Source organism: Epinephelus fuscoguttatus, linkage group LG3 (assembly GCF_011397635.1).
Source record: "Epinephelus fuscoguttatus linkage group LG3, E.fuscoguttatus.final_Chr_v1".
In the NCBI taxonomy this organism is placed as follows: Eukaryota; Metazoa; Chordata; class Actinopteri; order Perciformes; family Serranidae; genus Epinephelus; species Epinephelus fuscoguttatus.
Window position 1 is genome coordinate 40516842 of NC_064754.1, and position 17128 is coordinate 40533969.

Consider the following 17128-nt stretch of genomic DNA (forward strand, 5'->3'; position numbering starts at 1 on the left):
GTCCATGATAGTGCTTAAAAGGTCGGTCAGCTAACTGATAAACCAAAAATTCATCGACAGCAATTTCATACTTGACGAATGATGTAAGTCATTTTTCAAGCACAAGTGTTAACAATTTACTGATTAAAATTTTTGAATGTGATGATTTGGTGCTTTTTTCTTCTTCTTTTTTTAAACTCCTAATTTAAGGACTTGCTGCCAAGTGTGTGTGTCCCTTTTCCCCTTCTGGGGATCAATAAATGTATTTATTACTAAAGACATACCATGGTGCTGACCTAATTTTAGTCTCACTTTACTGTTGAAAGTGACTTTGGGGTGGCACACAGTGTACAGAGATAATATTAACAAAGGAATGTTAGCGAATGATAATTCATGTCATCTTGACAAATATGTCAGCAACCAACCAATCTGACAACAGAAATAAGAAGTAAACAAACCTGACTGTTGGTGATCTGATGTTGGGCTAACTGCTATTGCTGTAGCTGTATGTTAGCTAGAAACTTAGCCAACATTAGCAAACAATGTGAATATATATAATGTGTCTGTGAACATTGTGACAGTCCCCCAGCAACATCTTTTGACCATCATCAAAATTTGGTTTGCCATTCAACCTAGATGAGCCTATTACATACCATATTCAAGCAATGTGTCCTCATATAATGAGTCTGTGACATCTTTCAAAAATGTCCATGCAACGGTTCATATAATATCCTATGAATTAGCGTACCATGAATAACGTTATGTAGCCTGAAAACGTAAAGTTACAGAGGTTAGGTTTAGGCAAGTAAAGTTACTGTAGTTAGGTGTGGGGAAAGAGACATTTTGACCATGTACCTTAAAATGACTCAAAGTTCCCAAGGTTCCAAATACTGGTCTCCTGGGAAAAGTCCTGTGTTTTGCAACCTATCGACCGCCCCAACCTGCACCTTGAGGACACCACTTCTTTCTTTACTGCAGACATGGGTTAACATGAATTACTGGCTCATGGTTATATTTGATAGCACAAATTTTAGTGCATTACTTTTCATAGGAAAACATACAAACAATACTGGAGAACAGCCTGATCTAAGCGTAACAGGAAAGGGTAAAGTTGGGTGAAAATGGGTGGGGCTTAGGAAGGGCTAATTGTACAATACAGTACTTAGGTTTTGGGAATTGTGACTAAATTGTGACTAAAATGCTAATTTCAGATTATAGAGTGCCCCAGGAATGAGTTCTAAAACCCCAAAATGAGTTTGCATTTTACCCATCCTGGTCCCTTCATTTCAGAGTCAGTGGGTATTTTAAATTGGGTTTTTGTTAGATATCTGAAATAAAGTCTGTGGTTAACACACGCTTTGTTCTACGACATAAAAGTACCTCAGTAAATACTCCACTCCTGAATTTTGAAGCTTTTATGTGTCTTAATTAAGGCGGTTGCTTACAAGTTGCTAAATGGTAGATATATATGATATGTGTGTGCGTGTGTGTGTCTGTGTGCTATGTGTTGTGTAACTGGTAACTGCAACCAGGGTGTTTAAGCTTAGTTCTACAGCTAATTTAAGCCTCACCCTATCAGGGTCATGTGTGTCACAGTAAGTTAGCAAAATAAGGTAATACAAATCATTTTTTTATTCCAAAGGAACTAAATGCATGAAGACATGTATTCAATTTTGAAGTATTTATTCTATGACACTAGGGTGACTCTCATGTTTAACCTTTAAAGCCATGTCATATATCTGCCACAGTGACACACTTGACTAGACACTCACATACTTTGGCCTCTGAGGAATGCCCCTTTTTTTTCTTTTTGAAAGGTTGACATTTTCAGCAGCTTCTAAATATGAGTATCCGTGTGTGTGTGTGTGTGTGTGTTATGTCCTACATACCCTCTATGACTGTGCAGAAATATGACACCCCCTTGGCTGTTTGGCATTTGGCAATTCAGAGAGAGAGAGTGTGTGTATGTGCATGTGTGTTGTATGTGTGCGAGGGGAAGAAGAAGGCAATGATAGAGGTGTAAGCAACATAACGGCTCCTCTTTTACATCAGTGCCAGGAGAGCTCATACAGCCAGGAGGCACAGTGGCTCCCTGCAGGGGGGGAGAAGAAGGCAGACAGACCCAGAAGCTTGGATCTAAACCAGGGGGGCAGTGGCAGTGGAGGCAGGGGACCGGCATTGATGGTCAGAGCTCCATCACTTCTAAATCCAGTTTTAAAGCTTAAAGCACCATTTAAGAAGACGAAAAATAGAAAAGAGCAAAGAAAGATTTAGGAAGGGAACGCACAGAAAGGAAAGAAAAAAGGAGCAGGGAACCTGAAGGATTAAAAAGAGGCCACGGTTTAAGATACTCTCTTAGTTTCAGAGAGACACGGCGCAGAATGGAAGAAGATGAGGATGAGGTGAATCATTCTGTGTGTTTATACATGTCTGTCGCCGAGGAAACATGTTTCTGCATGGGTGTTGTATGAATACATCAGTTGTCCTGACCGCAATTGCCTGTCAGTGTGAAATATGTACGCTCTCCTCCTTTTGCTGCTACTAACCTGTAGCTCTGGTTGATGGGTCAGAGGCCTTTTAATGCAATGCTCACACCAAACCTGCCTGAGGGGAAAATCAGCCATATTGTTTCTGACTGTACTTCTTGTATTTGAGTTGCTGGGTGCTGATCTCCCAAAACAGTTCTATAAATAAGCATCTCTGATCTTGTCGTCTAATTTGTTATTTTGGCGACATTTTTAGAACTGTAAATCACCCCAGTTTTTTAACGTAAAAATGATTTAAATTTTGTTTTTTAGTGCATATTTCACATGCAAAATCATTTTTAAATACGTTTTTCTGATTCAAAAAATGTGTCCACTTCATATTACATTGTCCCGACGTAATATTGACCACTGCACTAAATATTAATGGGATGGACACAATAACATAGAATGTAGTGTAGTTCAGTGCAGCACCTCACATTACGTCATAGCAGTATGACACATAAAGACTTCAGCAATTGAACATAACACTATAGGATTTACAAAAGCTGATGCATGCTTGTAATATAATTCCATGAGTGCCACTCAGTTATCACTTTACCACATGTGTTTTCTTGAAGTCTTATTTTTTGTGTTTGTTTTCTCTCCAGAATGGTTTGAACGCACTACATCTGGCAGCAAAGGAGGGACACAAGGATTTAGTGGAGGAGCTGTTGGAGAGGGGAGCACCTGTTGACTCAGCAACCAAGGTACACACACATATTCATATTATGATAGCTGTTAGTTATTATGCTTAATCAAATTTTCAGATACGTGCATATCACAGTTTGCTCTTTAGCCCTACTTGGGGAAAAAAGAATGGAGGGAGGGATGACAGAGACAGCTGGGTGACCAAAAGAGAGAGGAGGAGATGACAGGAAGCAGTGCGCATGAATAAAAGTAATATATAGTGGTATCGGATGTACTATGTAAATCACTGCTTCTCTCCTGAGCTATGAAACTCGATCTGCAAGGGTGGTGCTGGACCTTAGGGTAATTGAAGTGGAAGGAAGTCATGTGAGAAGAGTTTAATTTTGTAACTGTATATATTCACAATAACCAAGTGTTCTCCAACAAGTCTAACATGAATGTGTTGTGCATTTCCAGATTTTCTTCTTTTTCATGGTTTCCTGTTTTAATATATATATTGAGACTATAAAAAAAATTTAAAATCAGTTTCGCCAACTGTGGCACTCAGAGAGGTGGTTTTGAAAAAGGTTGCAGTGCATCATGATTAGATATTCTACCTTTACTGGTAAAGAGATTGAGGGATGAGAGTGAGTGAGAGTAAGCTGCAATGCAAGCTATTTGTCATGTGACTCTGTGGATGTCTAATGTGTCAGGTTTAACAGCTAGTGCCAGTAAACAGCCACCAAAGAATCTGTCACCCCGCTGCCCATGTCCTTGGACTGCTATGAATTTGGCCTTTGATATTAAGAGTACCTTTGGTATTTTTACACCTGGACCCTATTTCCCATGATTTTATGTCTAAGTGACAGTACGTCCTGTCCTTGTAAACACGATATCCTAAGAGCAACTCAAGGAAATTTCTTCAGATTTGTTTCAAATGTCCACTTGGAGTCAACGATGAACTATTAGTTTTTGGTGGTCAAAGGTCAAGGTCACTGTGACCTTGTCAGTCTCAATGTTGTGAACGCCATAAGGGAATTTCTTCAAATTTGCGAAAAAGGTTGACTTGGACTTGAGAATGAACTGATTAGATTTTGGTGGTCAAGGGTTGAAGGTCAAGGTTGCTGTGGCCTTGCATTCATCTCATTCCCGTGAATGCAATATCTCAAGAACAGAAGAAACAGGTTGAGGAAACTTTTTCAAATTTGGCACAATCATTCAATTGGACTCAATGAACTGATGAGATTTTGGTAGTCATAGGTCAAAAGTCAAGGTCTATGTGAGCTCATCTGTCTCATTCTTGTTTACATGATACCTCAAGAATACCGTGTGGATGTTTTTTTAAAAATTTGACAGATACATCTACTTGGACTGAAGAATGAACTGATTAGAAAGACATGCATGTAAACTGTAAGAGAAATTTGACTAGTGCACGGACTGCGGGGCAGTAATTTAAAATTGGTCTAGTCCTCCCCCAAAATTGCTAGTTTTGGCCACTGACCGCACTCATTTTTATTTTAAGTGTCTGACAACATTATGGAAAGGATCCATACAGTGGTGACTTCTTTTAAATGTACAGTAATTTTGTAATGGTGAAATTCACTTCATTTAAAGTGGACATAAGCAAAATAAAACTCACAGAAAAAGTCTTTGTTTGTCTTTCCACTGTCCCAACAATTACCAACTCCGATGTGGTTGAAATCAACCCCTCATTCATACAGTCAGATGTGAAAATGTGCTGGCTCTATACTCACCTAAATGACTGTTTATTTAATTGGCGTCTGGTGTGTTTGGCAATGGCGATTTCGGGTCTGTTTCTGGTCAAACAAATAGGATCTTACTCTGTAACAAAAAGGTCTACCTTTACCATTTAATCTTACTAATTATCTTGTTTGTATAGACTAAAACTGGTACACTACATATAATGTTTTGAGTTCCACAATTATCCCGTTTAAATATGTTGTATATCTGTACAGTGGTCTTCAAATAGGCTAGTTGTCCTTTTCCTCGAAAAGACAAACAAATAGCTTTAATTTGAGGGAGTACATTGATTATAAGGAACAAAACATTTACTGGGAACAAGCCTTCTCAAGTGTAGGGGAGACTCATGGGTACTCATAGAACCCATTTTCATTCAGATATCTTGAGAGAATTGAGAATTCAAGGGACCCCTTTGAAAATGGCCATGCCAGTGACCCCTCCCCAAAATTTAGCCTAACATTGGAGCATTATTTAGCCCCCTTCCCAACACTGTGCTGACAAGGTTGTTCCCACTGGATGCCTTAGCTTGTCTAGTTTCAAAAAATACCACTATCTAGCTTAAAACATGAGTGTGCCACAGCCTCTTTTTGCTGGGAAAGGGTGGGCAGCAGTTGTATCAGGGCGGCTGTGGCCCCCGGCCCCTTCTTGGGGGTTCTACTGATAAATTAACGGTACTTCATTGACCGCAGGGATTACCTTGCAGCTGGTTTTGCCCTTCAATCAGTCAGTAAGTCCTGAAAATTAAAACAGATGCAAGACCATAAACACAAGTGCATTATCAGTTTGCATAATTTAGTTTTAAGGAGGAGATGGGAATTGAGGTTTCTGTGCCATTACACCCTTTGCACTTGTATCCCTTTCAAGCAGCTGCAGTCTTTAAGGTGTTTATATCCACACAATATGCACACTTGGCTGGTGGCCCTAACCCTGTTTATCTCTGCAGAAAGGAAACACTGCCCTCCATATTGCCTCACTGGCTGGACAAAAAGAAGTAGTCAGACTACTGGTGAAGAGAGGAGCAGATGTCAACTCTCAGTCACAGGTGAGAAGCTTCAAGGATCAAAATCTATTAGATAAATCATGAAAAAGTGTGTAACCCCAACACCAAGGGTGTACATTATATGTGTGTGCACATATGGACTGTATGCTTTTGCCTCTACAGAATGGCTTTACTCCACTCTACATGGCAGCCCAAGAGAATCACTTGGAGGTGGTGCGATATATGTTGGAAAATGATGGGAACCAAAGCATTGCAACAGAGGTAAGTTTGCACCTTATGTACCTGTATATGTGTTGAATTATGAAGCTAAATAATACTAATATCCCTATTTTCCTTTGCGTCTCTCTGAATTGATTGTATTAATTTTTCTTGTTCCTTCCTCTGTGCTCCTCCAGGATGGCTTCACTCCGCTGGCCATCGCTCTCCAGCAGGGCCACAACTCAGTGGTCTCCCTGCTGCTGGAGCACGACACCAAGGGTAAGGTCCGCCTCCCGGCCCTGCACATCGCAGCCCGCAAAGACGACACGAAGTCTGCTGCACTACTGCTCCAGAACGACCACAACGCTGACGTCCAGTCTAAGGTGAGGGAGGGCGTCGCTGATGGAGAGGGGAGAAGGGCGAAGGTGGAGTGCCAAATGGAAGTGGAGAGAGAGAGATGAAGGGAGAAAAGCAGGGGAGAGTGTATTACAAAATGGGAGAGCGAAAGAGGAAGTGTATGATAATGCATCATAGTGAATGGATGATTTTTCATGTTGACAGTTTTATTCATTTTATCGATTATTTGGCTGCCATTTAGGAGTTTGATAATATTAATGGACAGAGCCTCTATCAGAAGGCTTTCTGGTTTCCTTCCTCGTCTTTGCCTTTTGTTTTCTATTTGTGTAAACTTACCCTGTGTTTTATGTGAATGTTGTGATAAGCCCTTTCCCTAACAATCCTACACCCTATCCCCCTTTCTCTCCCTATGCGTCCTAACCAGATGATGGTCAATAGAACCACAGAGGTATACAGACTCTATCAACTCTTCATTTAATGCCTTTTATGATCACTTCTGACCATGTCTTTGAGCTTTTTTTCCTGATCTTTCCCTCATTTAACGAGGATTTGTGAAGTCCTGCATGTCAGAATTATGTACCATTAATATGATGCATGCAGCAGACTATGCTTTACTACACACTCCTGCATGGCTGACAGCATAAGACACTGTGTTGTATCAATAGATCCCAGAGAATGTCAGGTTTATTGCATTTTAATTACAGGTTGTTTTACATTTTTTATTTTAATTTTAAATGAATGAGTCACTCTTTAAATTGTATTAGTGTTACAGATTTGTGACTGAAACGCTGACGGCGTTCGAGTCAAACTTCACTTCCTTATTTACTGCTTTTTCTCTGCATAACCTTCAGCATGTGTACTTCTAAGCACGTTGATAGCATTGTTTTTCCTCTCTGAAACACGTTGTTGATCTTTAAGTTAACTCTGTTTCTTAATTAAATTGCACCATGTCTATCAGAATGGGAAGGTAAGGAGTGAACCCACCTACAACTGTGTACCGTAGATATGTAGCTGATATGTAAATGTCCATTTGTCTGTCCAAGCAGAGACACATAGTGCGTATAGTTGCTTTGTGTATTTCAGTTTTGGTTTTTAATGTCCTTTACTTTGAACCTTTGATATTCAAAAACCAAACTGCTTTGATTTTTTCACCATTTAGTTTAAAGCAAGCATGGCAGAATTACAGGGTTTTTGCATGTATTATGTATTGCCTGTGCTATTTTGAGGTATGCTCATTTTTTTCTTGCTTCTTCTTTCACTGATGTGTCTAGTTTCTTTTTTCAGCATGCTGCCTCATCGTAATACTGCTTCAGTAGAGTCAGGTTTCTGTCCTGTATCCGCCACAGAAAAGCAATCTGAGCTTTCTTTCTTTCTGTGTTTTATTTATTTTTCCTTTGTCTTTCCTCCTGTATTTTTTCATGTATCATTTCTTTTTCTCTTTATTCTCTTTCTTTCTTTCTTTCTTTCCTCTTGTCTTTTATTCTTCTGTTCATGTATCATTTATTTTCTCTTTATTTATTCTCTTTTTTCTTTCGTTCTGTATTTCTTTCACTTGTATCATTTTGTCTTTCTTTCTTCCTTTCTTTTTGTCTTTCTGTCTCTCTTTCTATATTTCTTTCTTTTATTTTTCTTTTCTTTGCCCTTCTTACTTTCTGTTTTATTTATTTTCCTTTGTCTTTCATTCCTGTCTTTTTTCTTCTGTTCATTTATCATTTCATTTTGTCTTTATTCTTTCTTTCTCTTTTCTTCTTGTGTTCTGTATTACTTTCACTCATTTATCATTTCTTTGTCTTTCCTTCTTTCTTTCTTTCTTTCTTTCTTTCTGTATTTTATTTATTTATTACATTTCTTTTCTTTCCGGCTTGCTTTCTTCAGTGCTTTTGTGTTTTCTTTCTTTTCGTCTCATTTCATTTTACTTGGCTCTTCCTTTGCAACTGCTCTCCTTTTTCCTCAACTGCTGTTTCAACCAATCTTCTGTTTCTTCCTCTTTGTGTCCTCCAACCTCTTTCCCTTTCCCTGTCACTTTCTCCTCCCCTCCTCTCTCCTTGTCTGTCTCAAACAGAGTGGGTTTACCCCTCTGCACATCGCAGCTCACTATGGTAACGTGAATGTCTCCACCCTGTTGCTGAACAGAGGAGCTGCTGTGGACTTCACAGCCAGGGTATTGCCCCATTTCCACTAATCAAATCAAGGCATTTACTGGACTGTATTGTTGTCTATTAAAACCTGACATGTGTGAGGCTTGCAGATCTGTGTGTTTACTGTTTACCATATAACTTTAACTTTTAATCTTAGCTTTTATTAACTGCATTCCCCCATAGTCTGTCAAATGTTGCATTTGTTTGGGCATGTTTCTAGATACATTGCTTTCTTGAGATTAGTCCATGAAGCTAGTTTCACTTTATTTAAATTCAGTTGAGTAGTTTGTGATATAACTTTCTGATGCTGCTATCAACTCAGAAACAAAAAGATAAGAGCATACACACTATTATTAAAACTGATTGTGGGACTTTCTGGTTGGAACATTTTCACATTTTGCTGTGTAAAGTTAAAAGAGGTGGTGGTGAAACTTTTTTCTTTGCCTATCAGAATGGGATAACGCCTCTCCATGTGGCGTCCAAGAGAGGCAACACTAACATGGTGGCCCTGCTGTTGGACCGTGGGGCTCAGATAGATGCTAAAACCAGGGTGAGACTCTTACTCAGTATAATTTTAATATTTATTCAAGACTGGACATCAACTTTAGTAAGTAGTCACAAGCCATCCCCTAGTGGCTGCTTTAAGAGACAGTTCAAACTCCAAAGAACCTATTTTTTCTTTTCTGTAGTGCTAGTTATCTTTCCAAGTTGTGTTAATGTCAGTTGCAGACTGTTAGAGATATCGGCCGAGATTTCTGCTTTCTTTCGAATATGATGGAACTAGATGGCACTCAGTTTGTGATGCTCAAAGCGCAAAGAAAATATACATTTGAAAAACTCAACACTTATGTCTCACTCCAGAAATCTAGCCCACCTAGCACCACTAAGCTAGCTAACATTACACTTCAGGCAAGGAGGACCCCATCAATGTTTATGCGTGGTGATACTTATGATGGTAAAATTGTTCCCACATGAAACTGCTCACAACAAGGTCTGTGGATTATCTTGAGTAACCAGGTCATGATTCTTGGAAAGAGACATTGCTGTTGAGTTTTTCAAATGTATTTTTGGGTTTTTTGAGCACCACAAGCTGAGTGCCATCTAGTTGCCATCATTAGTTTAAACACACACACTAGATTAATCTGTATACTGTAAATATGTGTTTGTCTGTGCATGTGTGATTGTCCCACAGGATGGGCTGACCCCCCTGCACTGTGCAGCCAGGAGTGGACATGACCCAGCAGTGGAAATTCTGCTGGAGAGAGGAGCTCCCATCTTAGCCAGAACTAAGGTAGTGTATGGTGATGCCATTACTGGGTCAGTGTACCCATAGATTTTCATTCTTCAATGTACTGCTTTTTCTGACCTGTTGCATCTTACCCATGCATATAAATTAACAAATAAATTATTATTATTATTGTTGTCCCTTTTGTCCTCACACAGAACGGACTCTCGCCTCTGCACATGTCTGCCCAGGGAGACCACATAGAGTGTGTTAAACTCCTGCTGCAGCACAAGGCGCCTGTTGATGATGTCACACTGGACTACCTCACAGCGCTGCACGTCGCAGCTCACTGCGGCCACTACAGAGTCACCAAGCTTCTGCTGGACAAGAAGGCCAATCCCAATGCTAGAGCACTGGTAGGGATTCTTAGAAAATAACAATTGTGCAGGCCAACAAATAGCTATTAACAATCACAAATAGATACAAAGCAGCATGCAGCAAACAGGAAGAGTGGGTAATATATAATAGGTGCTTCTAATTCCTATAATAACTTTCAAATTAAATTAAACATAGGAAAATGCCGTCCATTCTCCTTAGTAAGACATGAGACCATTAGCAAGCAGCGAAATAGACATCATATGATCATTTACTGATACACAATTCATTACCACTTCATTACTTACCATGTAAATGCTCCTGAGGAATGCCAGATCATCTGAAAGAATCAAATAAAGGGCCAATAATAAAATGACACTCCATTTTCTCCAGATGTACATACAGAATTTATCTGTTTATTTCTCTTATATTTCTCTCTACCAGAATGGTTTCACTCCTCTCCATATCGCTTGTAAGAAGAACAGGGTGAAGGTGATGGAACTGTTGGTCAAATACGGAGCCTCCATTCAGGCCATCACTGAGGTGAGGCACTTTGTGGGAATGTCTCAGAACAGCACCTGTACATACAGAACATTTTTCTGTGTTGAACTTTGTATTTTATGCTCATCTTTCTGCCTCTTTCTCATTGTCTCTCACTTTTTCTAGTCTGGCCTGACTCCCATCCATGTAGCTGCCTTCATGGGCCACCTCAACATTGTTTTACTTCTGCTACAAAACGGAGCATCTCCTGACGTCCGTAACATTGTGAGTATGGACAAATAGTTGTTCAGCTCTCTACAGTCAGTAGTCAGAAATATGTATGGCATAAAGTCAGCAATATTTTCAGTATTTTTCCCAATGCTACCACCTAGCAGGTACTTTCAGAGATCCTGAGTGGTTCATTCAGTACAGCATCGTAATGCTCATAAATGTCGTGTGTTTGCATATCAGCGTGGTGAGACAGCTCTCCACATGGCAGCACGAGCAGGTCAAATGGAAGTGGTTCGCTGCTTGCTGAGGAACGGAGCGTTGGTGGATGCCATAGCCAGGGTGAGTCAGCCGTCGCATCATCAGAGTCAATCACTGTTTTCCTTCTGTTTATCATAAATAAGCAATATTCCATCCACGGAGTTGCTTACAAATACTCACGGGTCATGTCGCCTGCCTCAGCTCTGACTACTGTGTGTCTGTCTTTTCTAATGCGGTTGCCTCCTCATCCCTCATACACAGGAGGACCAAACTCCCCTCCACATATCATCCCGTTTGGGGAAAACTGACATAGTCCAGTTGCTGCTGCAGCACATGGCACATCCAGATGCCGCCACCACCAACGGCTACACTCCCCTCCACATTTCCGCCAGGGAGGGCCAGGTAGAAACTGCTGCGGTGCTGCTAGAGGCTGGAGCTTCACACTCACTGGCCACGAAGGTGAGCCGGGGATAGAACATGATGCACACAGACAGAGAAATATCAAACAAACAGATTCTTATATAGACTCACAAATATACAGTTAAACATTAACAGTGTGGACATGCTGGTTTGACACAAACTTTTCCCTCTTTCCCTCCACAGAAAGGATTCACTCCACTACATGTAGCAGCTAAGTATGGAAGCCTCGATGTAGCAAAACTTCTCCTTCAACGCAAAGCTCTTCCTGATGATGCTGGCAAGGTAAAGCAAAAGTCAGGATTATTTGTACACAATATTTTGACTATAACTTATAGAAACAGGCAACTGTGTCTCTGAAATAGAGTCATTATAGAGTGGAATGTAAAGGTTGTAAGCAGGAATACAAAACACAACAAAAACATAAAGCACTTTACCGTAACACAAACATAAATCATCTGATCAAATGTTTCCTCCTACAGAATGGCTTGACTCCGCTACATGTGGCAGCTCATTATGACAACCAAGAAGTAGCTCTGCTTCTGCTGGATAAAGGAGCATCGCCTCATGCTACGGCAAAGGTTAGAAGACAAAGGATTTGAAGGAGAAAAGTACTCTCACAAAATGTGATGCATTGCTGTTGCAGTTATTTAGTGATCAAGCAGCACTGCAGTTTACATTTGGGTGTACCCTTCTCTTCACATTAACACAAGATCTTGTTGACAGTTTTACATTACAGTGGTGATACCAAGAGCTTCAGAGAACTGATAATAAAATCTGAGATATTCTTGATGTTTAAGAGTTGAGCTGCTCTGAGAACAAACATAAATGCCTGCTGTTTCACCCAGAGTTTCATTTTGTGTGTGTTCACCGTCCTCCCTTTCCAGAATGGCTACACTCCTCTCCACATCGCAGCCAAAAAGAATCAGACGAACATCGCATTAGCGCTGCTGCAGTATGGAGCAGAGACCAATGTCCTGACCAAGCAGGGAGTCAGCCCTCTACACCTGGCAGCCCAGGAAGGACACGCTGAGATGGCCAGCCTGCTGCTGGTCAAAGGAGCTCACGTCAACACAGCCACCAAGGTCACACGCAAACACACGTTTTAATATTTCTGTCAGACACTTGTTTTGATATTGATCGAACACTACATCTATTACTAAGTGTGCAGGTTGCATCATTGCTTCTCACATTTTCACATGACGTAAGCATAGAGTCGTATGTCTTTAATCTTGCATCCATTCAGAATATGCAACAGGGATAGAGTTACAGGTTTTCCTGTCGTGCCCCACATAACAACAACAACAACAATAACTGTATATATAATTTACAAATTATGGGTAGTTCCACCACAGACACAAAGACACTAACAGTACTCTGTGCTTTGTATGTTACAGACCGGACTGACACCACTGCATCTCGCAGCCCAAGAGGACAGGGTCAGTGCAGCAGAAATACTCACCAAACATGATGCCAACTTGGATCAGCAAACTAAGGTACAAATACACACATGAATGTACACACAAATACACTACAGAGCATAAACAGACAAAGACTAGGCACTAATGACTTCATGGAAATTCTTTGGTGAAGTCCTAGAGCGTCATGGAATTATATATGCTGACTATTTAATGTGTGTATTATGTTATTTATTGTGTATGTATTCACAGCCGTGAATCTCCCCTCCAGTAAATCATAAAAAGTAGCACATGCATACACAACATATCTGCCACCTGCTGGCTTTAGGGGAGCATGGCAATGTCCAAATTACATGTCTACATCATTCGGAGGTTTTTGTATCTGTGACTGTTTGTTGCTATGCACAGCTTCTTCACAAATAAATACAACAAAGTAGACTTTTGTAAAAAAACAAACAAACAAACAAACAAAAAAAAAAACAACCTTTTTTTCTTTTCTTTTTATCTCCTCATCCTCTTTACGCTTCAGCTCGGATATACCCCTCTAATAGTGGCCTGTCACTATGGAAATGCCAAGATGGTGAACTTCCTGTTACAGCAAGGTGCTAGCGTCAATGCCAAAACAAAGGTAGGATTCAAATGTCAAACTTGTAGTGTAGAAACTCAGTTTAAACTGTAAAAATACAATGGACATAGCCAATGTAATGACACCCATTGGTTTGTGGACTCCTGTTTTGAAGCCTTGAGTTGGGCATTTTGGCTGTTGCAATCCTGGATTTTTTGAGCTAGAAGTGACCACATTTGGGTGATAGGGTGGAGATAACCCTAACGTTAGCTGCTAGCTTGGTTAGCACAGTGCATTTACAGCTATGGTTAATTTTTTGCTAGCAAGAAACAGACTTAAAACCATTCAAACTAAATGTACTGAATAAACTGAACATTTGAAACATACGTAAGAAGGTCGTTGAGTACAACCAGGCAAACAAAACATTATAATTGACTTGTATGAACTGAAAACACACAGAAATAACGTTAGCTACGGCTAGACCTATACTCTGTGAATTTGTGGTTACGCCATGGTTACTTAACCTAACATTGTCATCGTGGTTGCGATGTGTCAACAGACGGCATCCACCTGTCACTCAAAGCAGCTGTGCCCTTAATTATACATAACTTAAAGCCTCTATAATATTTAAACGAGTGACTTATATAAAAATGTTTTTTTGAACCAGACTGTGAACATATTTATTTTTGCTGTAAAGTTGGACATTTTAAAATGGGGGGTACAAGGGGATTGACTCACTTTTGGGGCCAGCCTCAAGTGGCTATTCAAGGAACTGCAGTTTTTAGCACTGCCGGTTGGCTGCATTTTTCAGCCCTGAGTATTACCACTTGCAAGAGACATAATACAGTTAAAGTCTCGGCTGTTTTAGTTTTTACAGTGATAACAATTTTCGTTATATAGAATGGATACACACCACTTCACCAGGCAGCACAACAAGGGAACACACACATTATTAATGTGTTGCTACAACATGGAGCCAAGCCCAATGCTACTACAGTGGTAAGAGAAAAAGTATTTACTCTCTTCGCATTAATAAGCAATGTTTTGTTAAAAAAAAGTTAATGAGTAATCTCTCTAATGTCACATGAACACTGTCTTTGCCTTTCTGTTAGAATGGAAACACTGCTCTGTCCATTGCCAGACGTCTGGGTTACATCTCTGTCGTAGACACATTAAAAGTCGTCACTGAGGAGGTCATCACTACCACAACGGTAAGCTTGTGTTAACTTTATACTCCAAATCTGCAACCAGTATGTTTTGTCCTAAATTTACCAGAAAACCCAATTAACATTTCTCTGTTTTGGTTGTCTTTTTCCATGACTGTGAATGGGGGTCACATCAGACGGTCACAGAGAAACACAAGCTTAATGTTCCTGAGACCATGACTGAGATCCTTGATGTGTCTGATGAAGAAGGTGAGTTACTTTAAACAAAGACCACAAAAACACAAATAACTCACTTTTTAGGCTACCCCTATCATCAGATACTATAACTCAAAACTGACCTTGGATAAAATGGGCTAGCTCTAGTTCCCTTTGCTCAGTAGTCATAAAGAGCTATGTGTTGTTGGTGATGTAGTTTTGTAGCTGTGGGTCTTAAAGCTGTATGTTTCGTAGCTCTGAGGCTGGAAGATGAGCCATTATCTGAGATGTCTGTGGAGCTGGAAGGTACTACAAAATGTCTGCCCTGCTCCGCCAGCTTGGTGTGGGCTCTATTTGTATTACTAATCAGTGGTGTACAGTAGAGCATTTACTTATTGCTAAAACACTGAAATATGAGAATTCCGTCTCCAGCATTTTACTCCAAATCCATAATCCCCAGAGAGTCTATGCCCTCAATATGGCTGAGTTTTGTTATTGTGCAGTTTATGGACCTGATTTTACACAAGCAGACCTTCGTTGATCTAACACCTTGATGTTATTGTGTTATTACAACTTTGATTGTGTTTTTAATGCAGTGGTGGAAACTAAATGCATTGAATGTGCTGTGGTTATTGATATGATCATGACATTTCAGACTATTATGGATTATTAAGGAATGCACCTGCTATTAAGGAATGCTGACATACAAAAATACAACAACAAAAATTGGCAACATCATGTTTCACATCTGAAGTGATTGCCACTTACAGATTGCAGATAAATGTGTGAGTCCAGTCATGCATGTACCAGAAGTATCATGTGTTCTGAGGAGTCAAACTTGTCAAAATAAGCAAGAAGTTGCAAATGCAGTGCTGTGGTTAGCATCACAGAGAGAGGGTTCCTGCATGTTCTTTCTCCCTGTATCAGCATGTGTTTTTTGTGGGTACTCAATCTTCCTCCCACAGTCCAAAAACATGCAGGTTAGGTTAATTGGTGACGCTAAATAAACACCTGTCCAGGGTGTACCCTCTCTCTCACCCAATGTCAACTGGGATAGGCTCTTCTCAACTTCTTTTCCCTCTACTTCCACCCCCCTTGCTCAGACCACACCCATCTTTGAACTTGGTCTTCATTTTGATCTTAACTGCACACCTGTAAAAAGTTTCCTGACTGCATCTTGTCAGTTGTGATGCTACTGTGTTGACAAGATCAGGCCATAGACAGACAGACATATAAACACCAGGCAAAATCCTTAGACCTGCTTCTTTGGAAGTTATCGTTACTCTATGTGTCACCATGACCACATTTCGCCATTATGACACACATACACACAGACTTACAAGGTCAAAATAATACCAGCCATTGTGATGTTGTCACGGCAGGTAAACATCCAGACCTTCCTGGCCAGATGGACAACTTTAGTTTCTCATAGTGATTAATCTTTTTTCTCTGCAATATCTCAAATGGCACTTCTTTGTTTCCCAGGTGAGGACACAATGACAGGTGACGGAGGAGAGTATCTGAGAGCAGAGGATCTAAGAGAGCTGGGAGATGACTCTCTGCCAGGACACTACCTGGACGGGTTCAGCTACATGAGCCACAACCTGGACAGGTGATGAGTAACACATACATACTCACCTTTAACAAAAACTCATACCTTCATTCACTACCATGATGCAAACATACAAACAGGCAGATATATACAGTGACAGTCAGAATATCCAACCTGCTTTTCCAACAGGCCACAGCACACTCCCATTCACCAAAGTTACCATCAGAGAGAGGGAGTTCTCATCGAAGACATGCTTACAAGCCACCAGGTGAGGACAAGCATACAAAAAGTATGGTTGTCATTCTGTTGGTGATATCTAAGATAACCTGACTTAAGGTATTCTTAGTTTGAAATATTTGAGAATATTTTGATGTTTTCTTACTCCAATTTGGCTGTTTGTTGGTCTGTAGGTGTCGGCACTGTCTAGAGAGCACGACAAGGACTCATTCCGTCTGAGCTGGGGTGCTGAGCACCTTGATAATGTCGTGCTGTCCTCCAGTCTGCTTCACTCTGGGTATTAACACACACACACACACACACACACACACACACACACACACACACAAACACAAACACAAACAAATTCACTCTGTTCCCTGGTGTTAAAGTGACACTGAAGATGTTTATTTATTTCCTGAAATGGAGACTCCATCCTTCACCT

At 40.3% G+C, this 17128-nt stretch overlaps 1 protein-coding gene across 1 annotated transcript in view; it reads left to right on the forward strand.

Moving 5' to 3' along the window:
* LOC125883963 (ankyrin-2-like) overlaps window positions 1–17128 on the forward strand; it is a 65956-nt gene that overhangs the window by 30065 nt on the left and 18763 nt on the right. Inside the window, exons 3-26 of the mRNA XM_049568648.1 lie at window positions 3113–3211; window positions 5836–5934; window positions 6055–6153; window positions 6288–6473; window positions 6872–6895; window positions 8510–8608; window positions 9037–9135; window positions 9778–9876; window positions 10029–10226; window positions 10630–10728; window positions 10852–10950; window positions 11137–11235; window positions 11416–11613; window positions 11758–11856; window positions 12054–12152; window positions 12459–12656; window positions 12969–13067; window positions 13519–13617; window positions 14455–14553; window positions 14667–14765; window positions 14897–14969; window positions 16401–16527; window positions 16657–16735; window positions 16878–16981. Of these exons, the coding sequence (XP_049424605.1) occupies window positions 3113–3211; window positions 5836–5934; window positions 6055–6153; window positions 6288–6473; window positions 6872–6895; window positions 8510–8608; window positions 9037–9135; window positions 9778–9876; window positions 10029–10226; window positions 10630–10728; window positions 10852–10950; window positions 11137–11235; window positions 11416–11613; window positions 11758–11856; window positions 12054–12152; window positions 12459–12656; window positions 12969–13067; window positions 13519–13617; window positions 14455–14553; window positions 14667–14765; window positions 14897–14969; window positions 16401–16527; window positions 16657–16735; window positions 16878–16981 (2672 nt within the window). The remainder of the gene's footprint in view (window positions 1–3112; window positions 3212–5835; window positions 5935–6054; window positions 6154–6287; window positions 6474–6871; window positions 6896–8509; window positions 8609–9036; window positions 9136–9777; window positions 9877–10028; window positions 10227–10629; window positions 10729–10851; window positions 10951–11136; window positions 11236–11415; window positions 11614–11757; window positions 11857–12053; window positions 12153–12458; window positions 12657–12968; window positions 13068–13518; window positions 13618–14454; window positions 14554–14666; window positions 14766–14896; window positions 14970–16400; window positions 16528–16656; window positions 16736–16877; window positions 16982–17128) is intronic.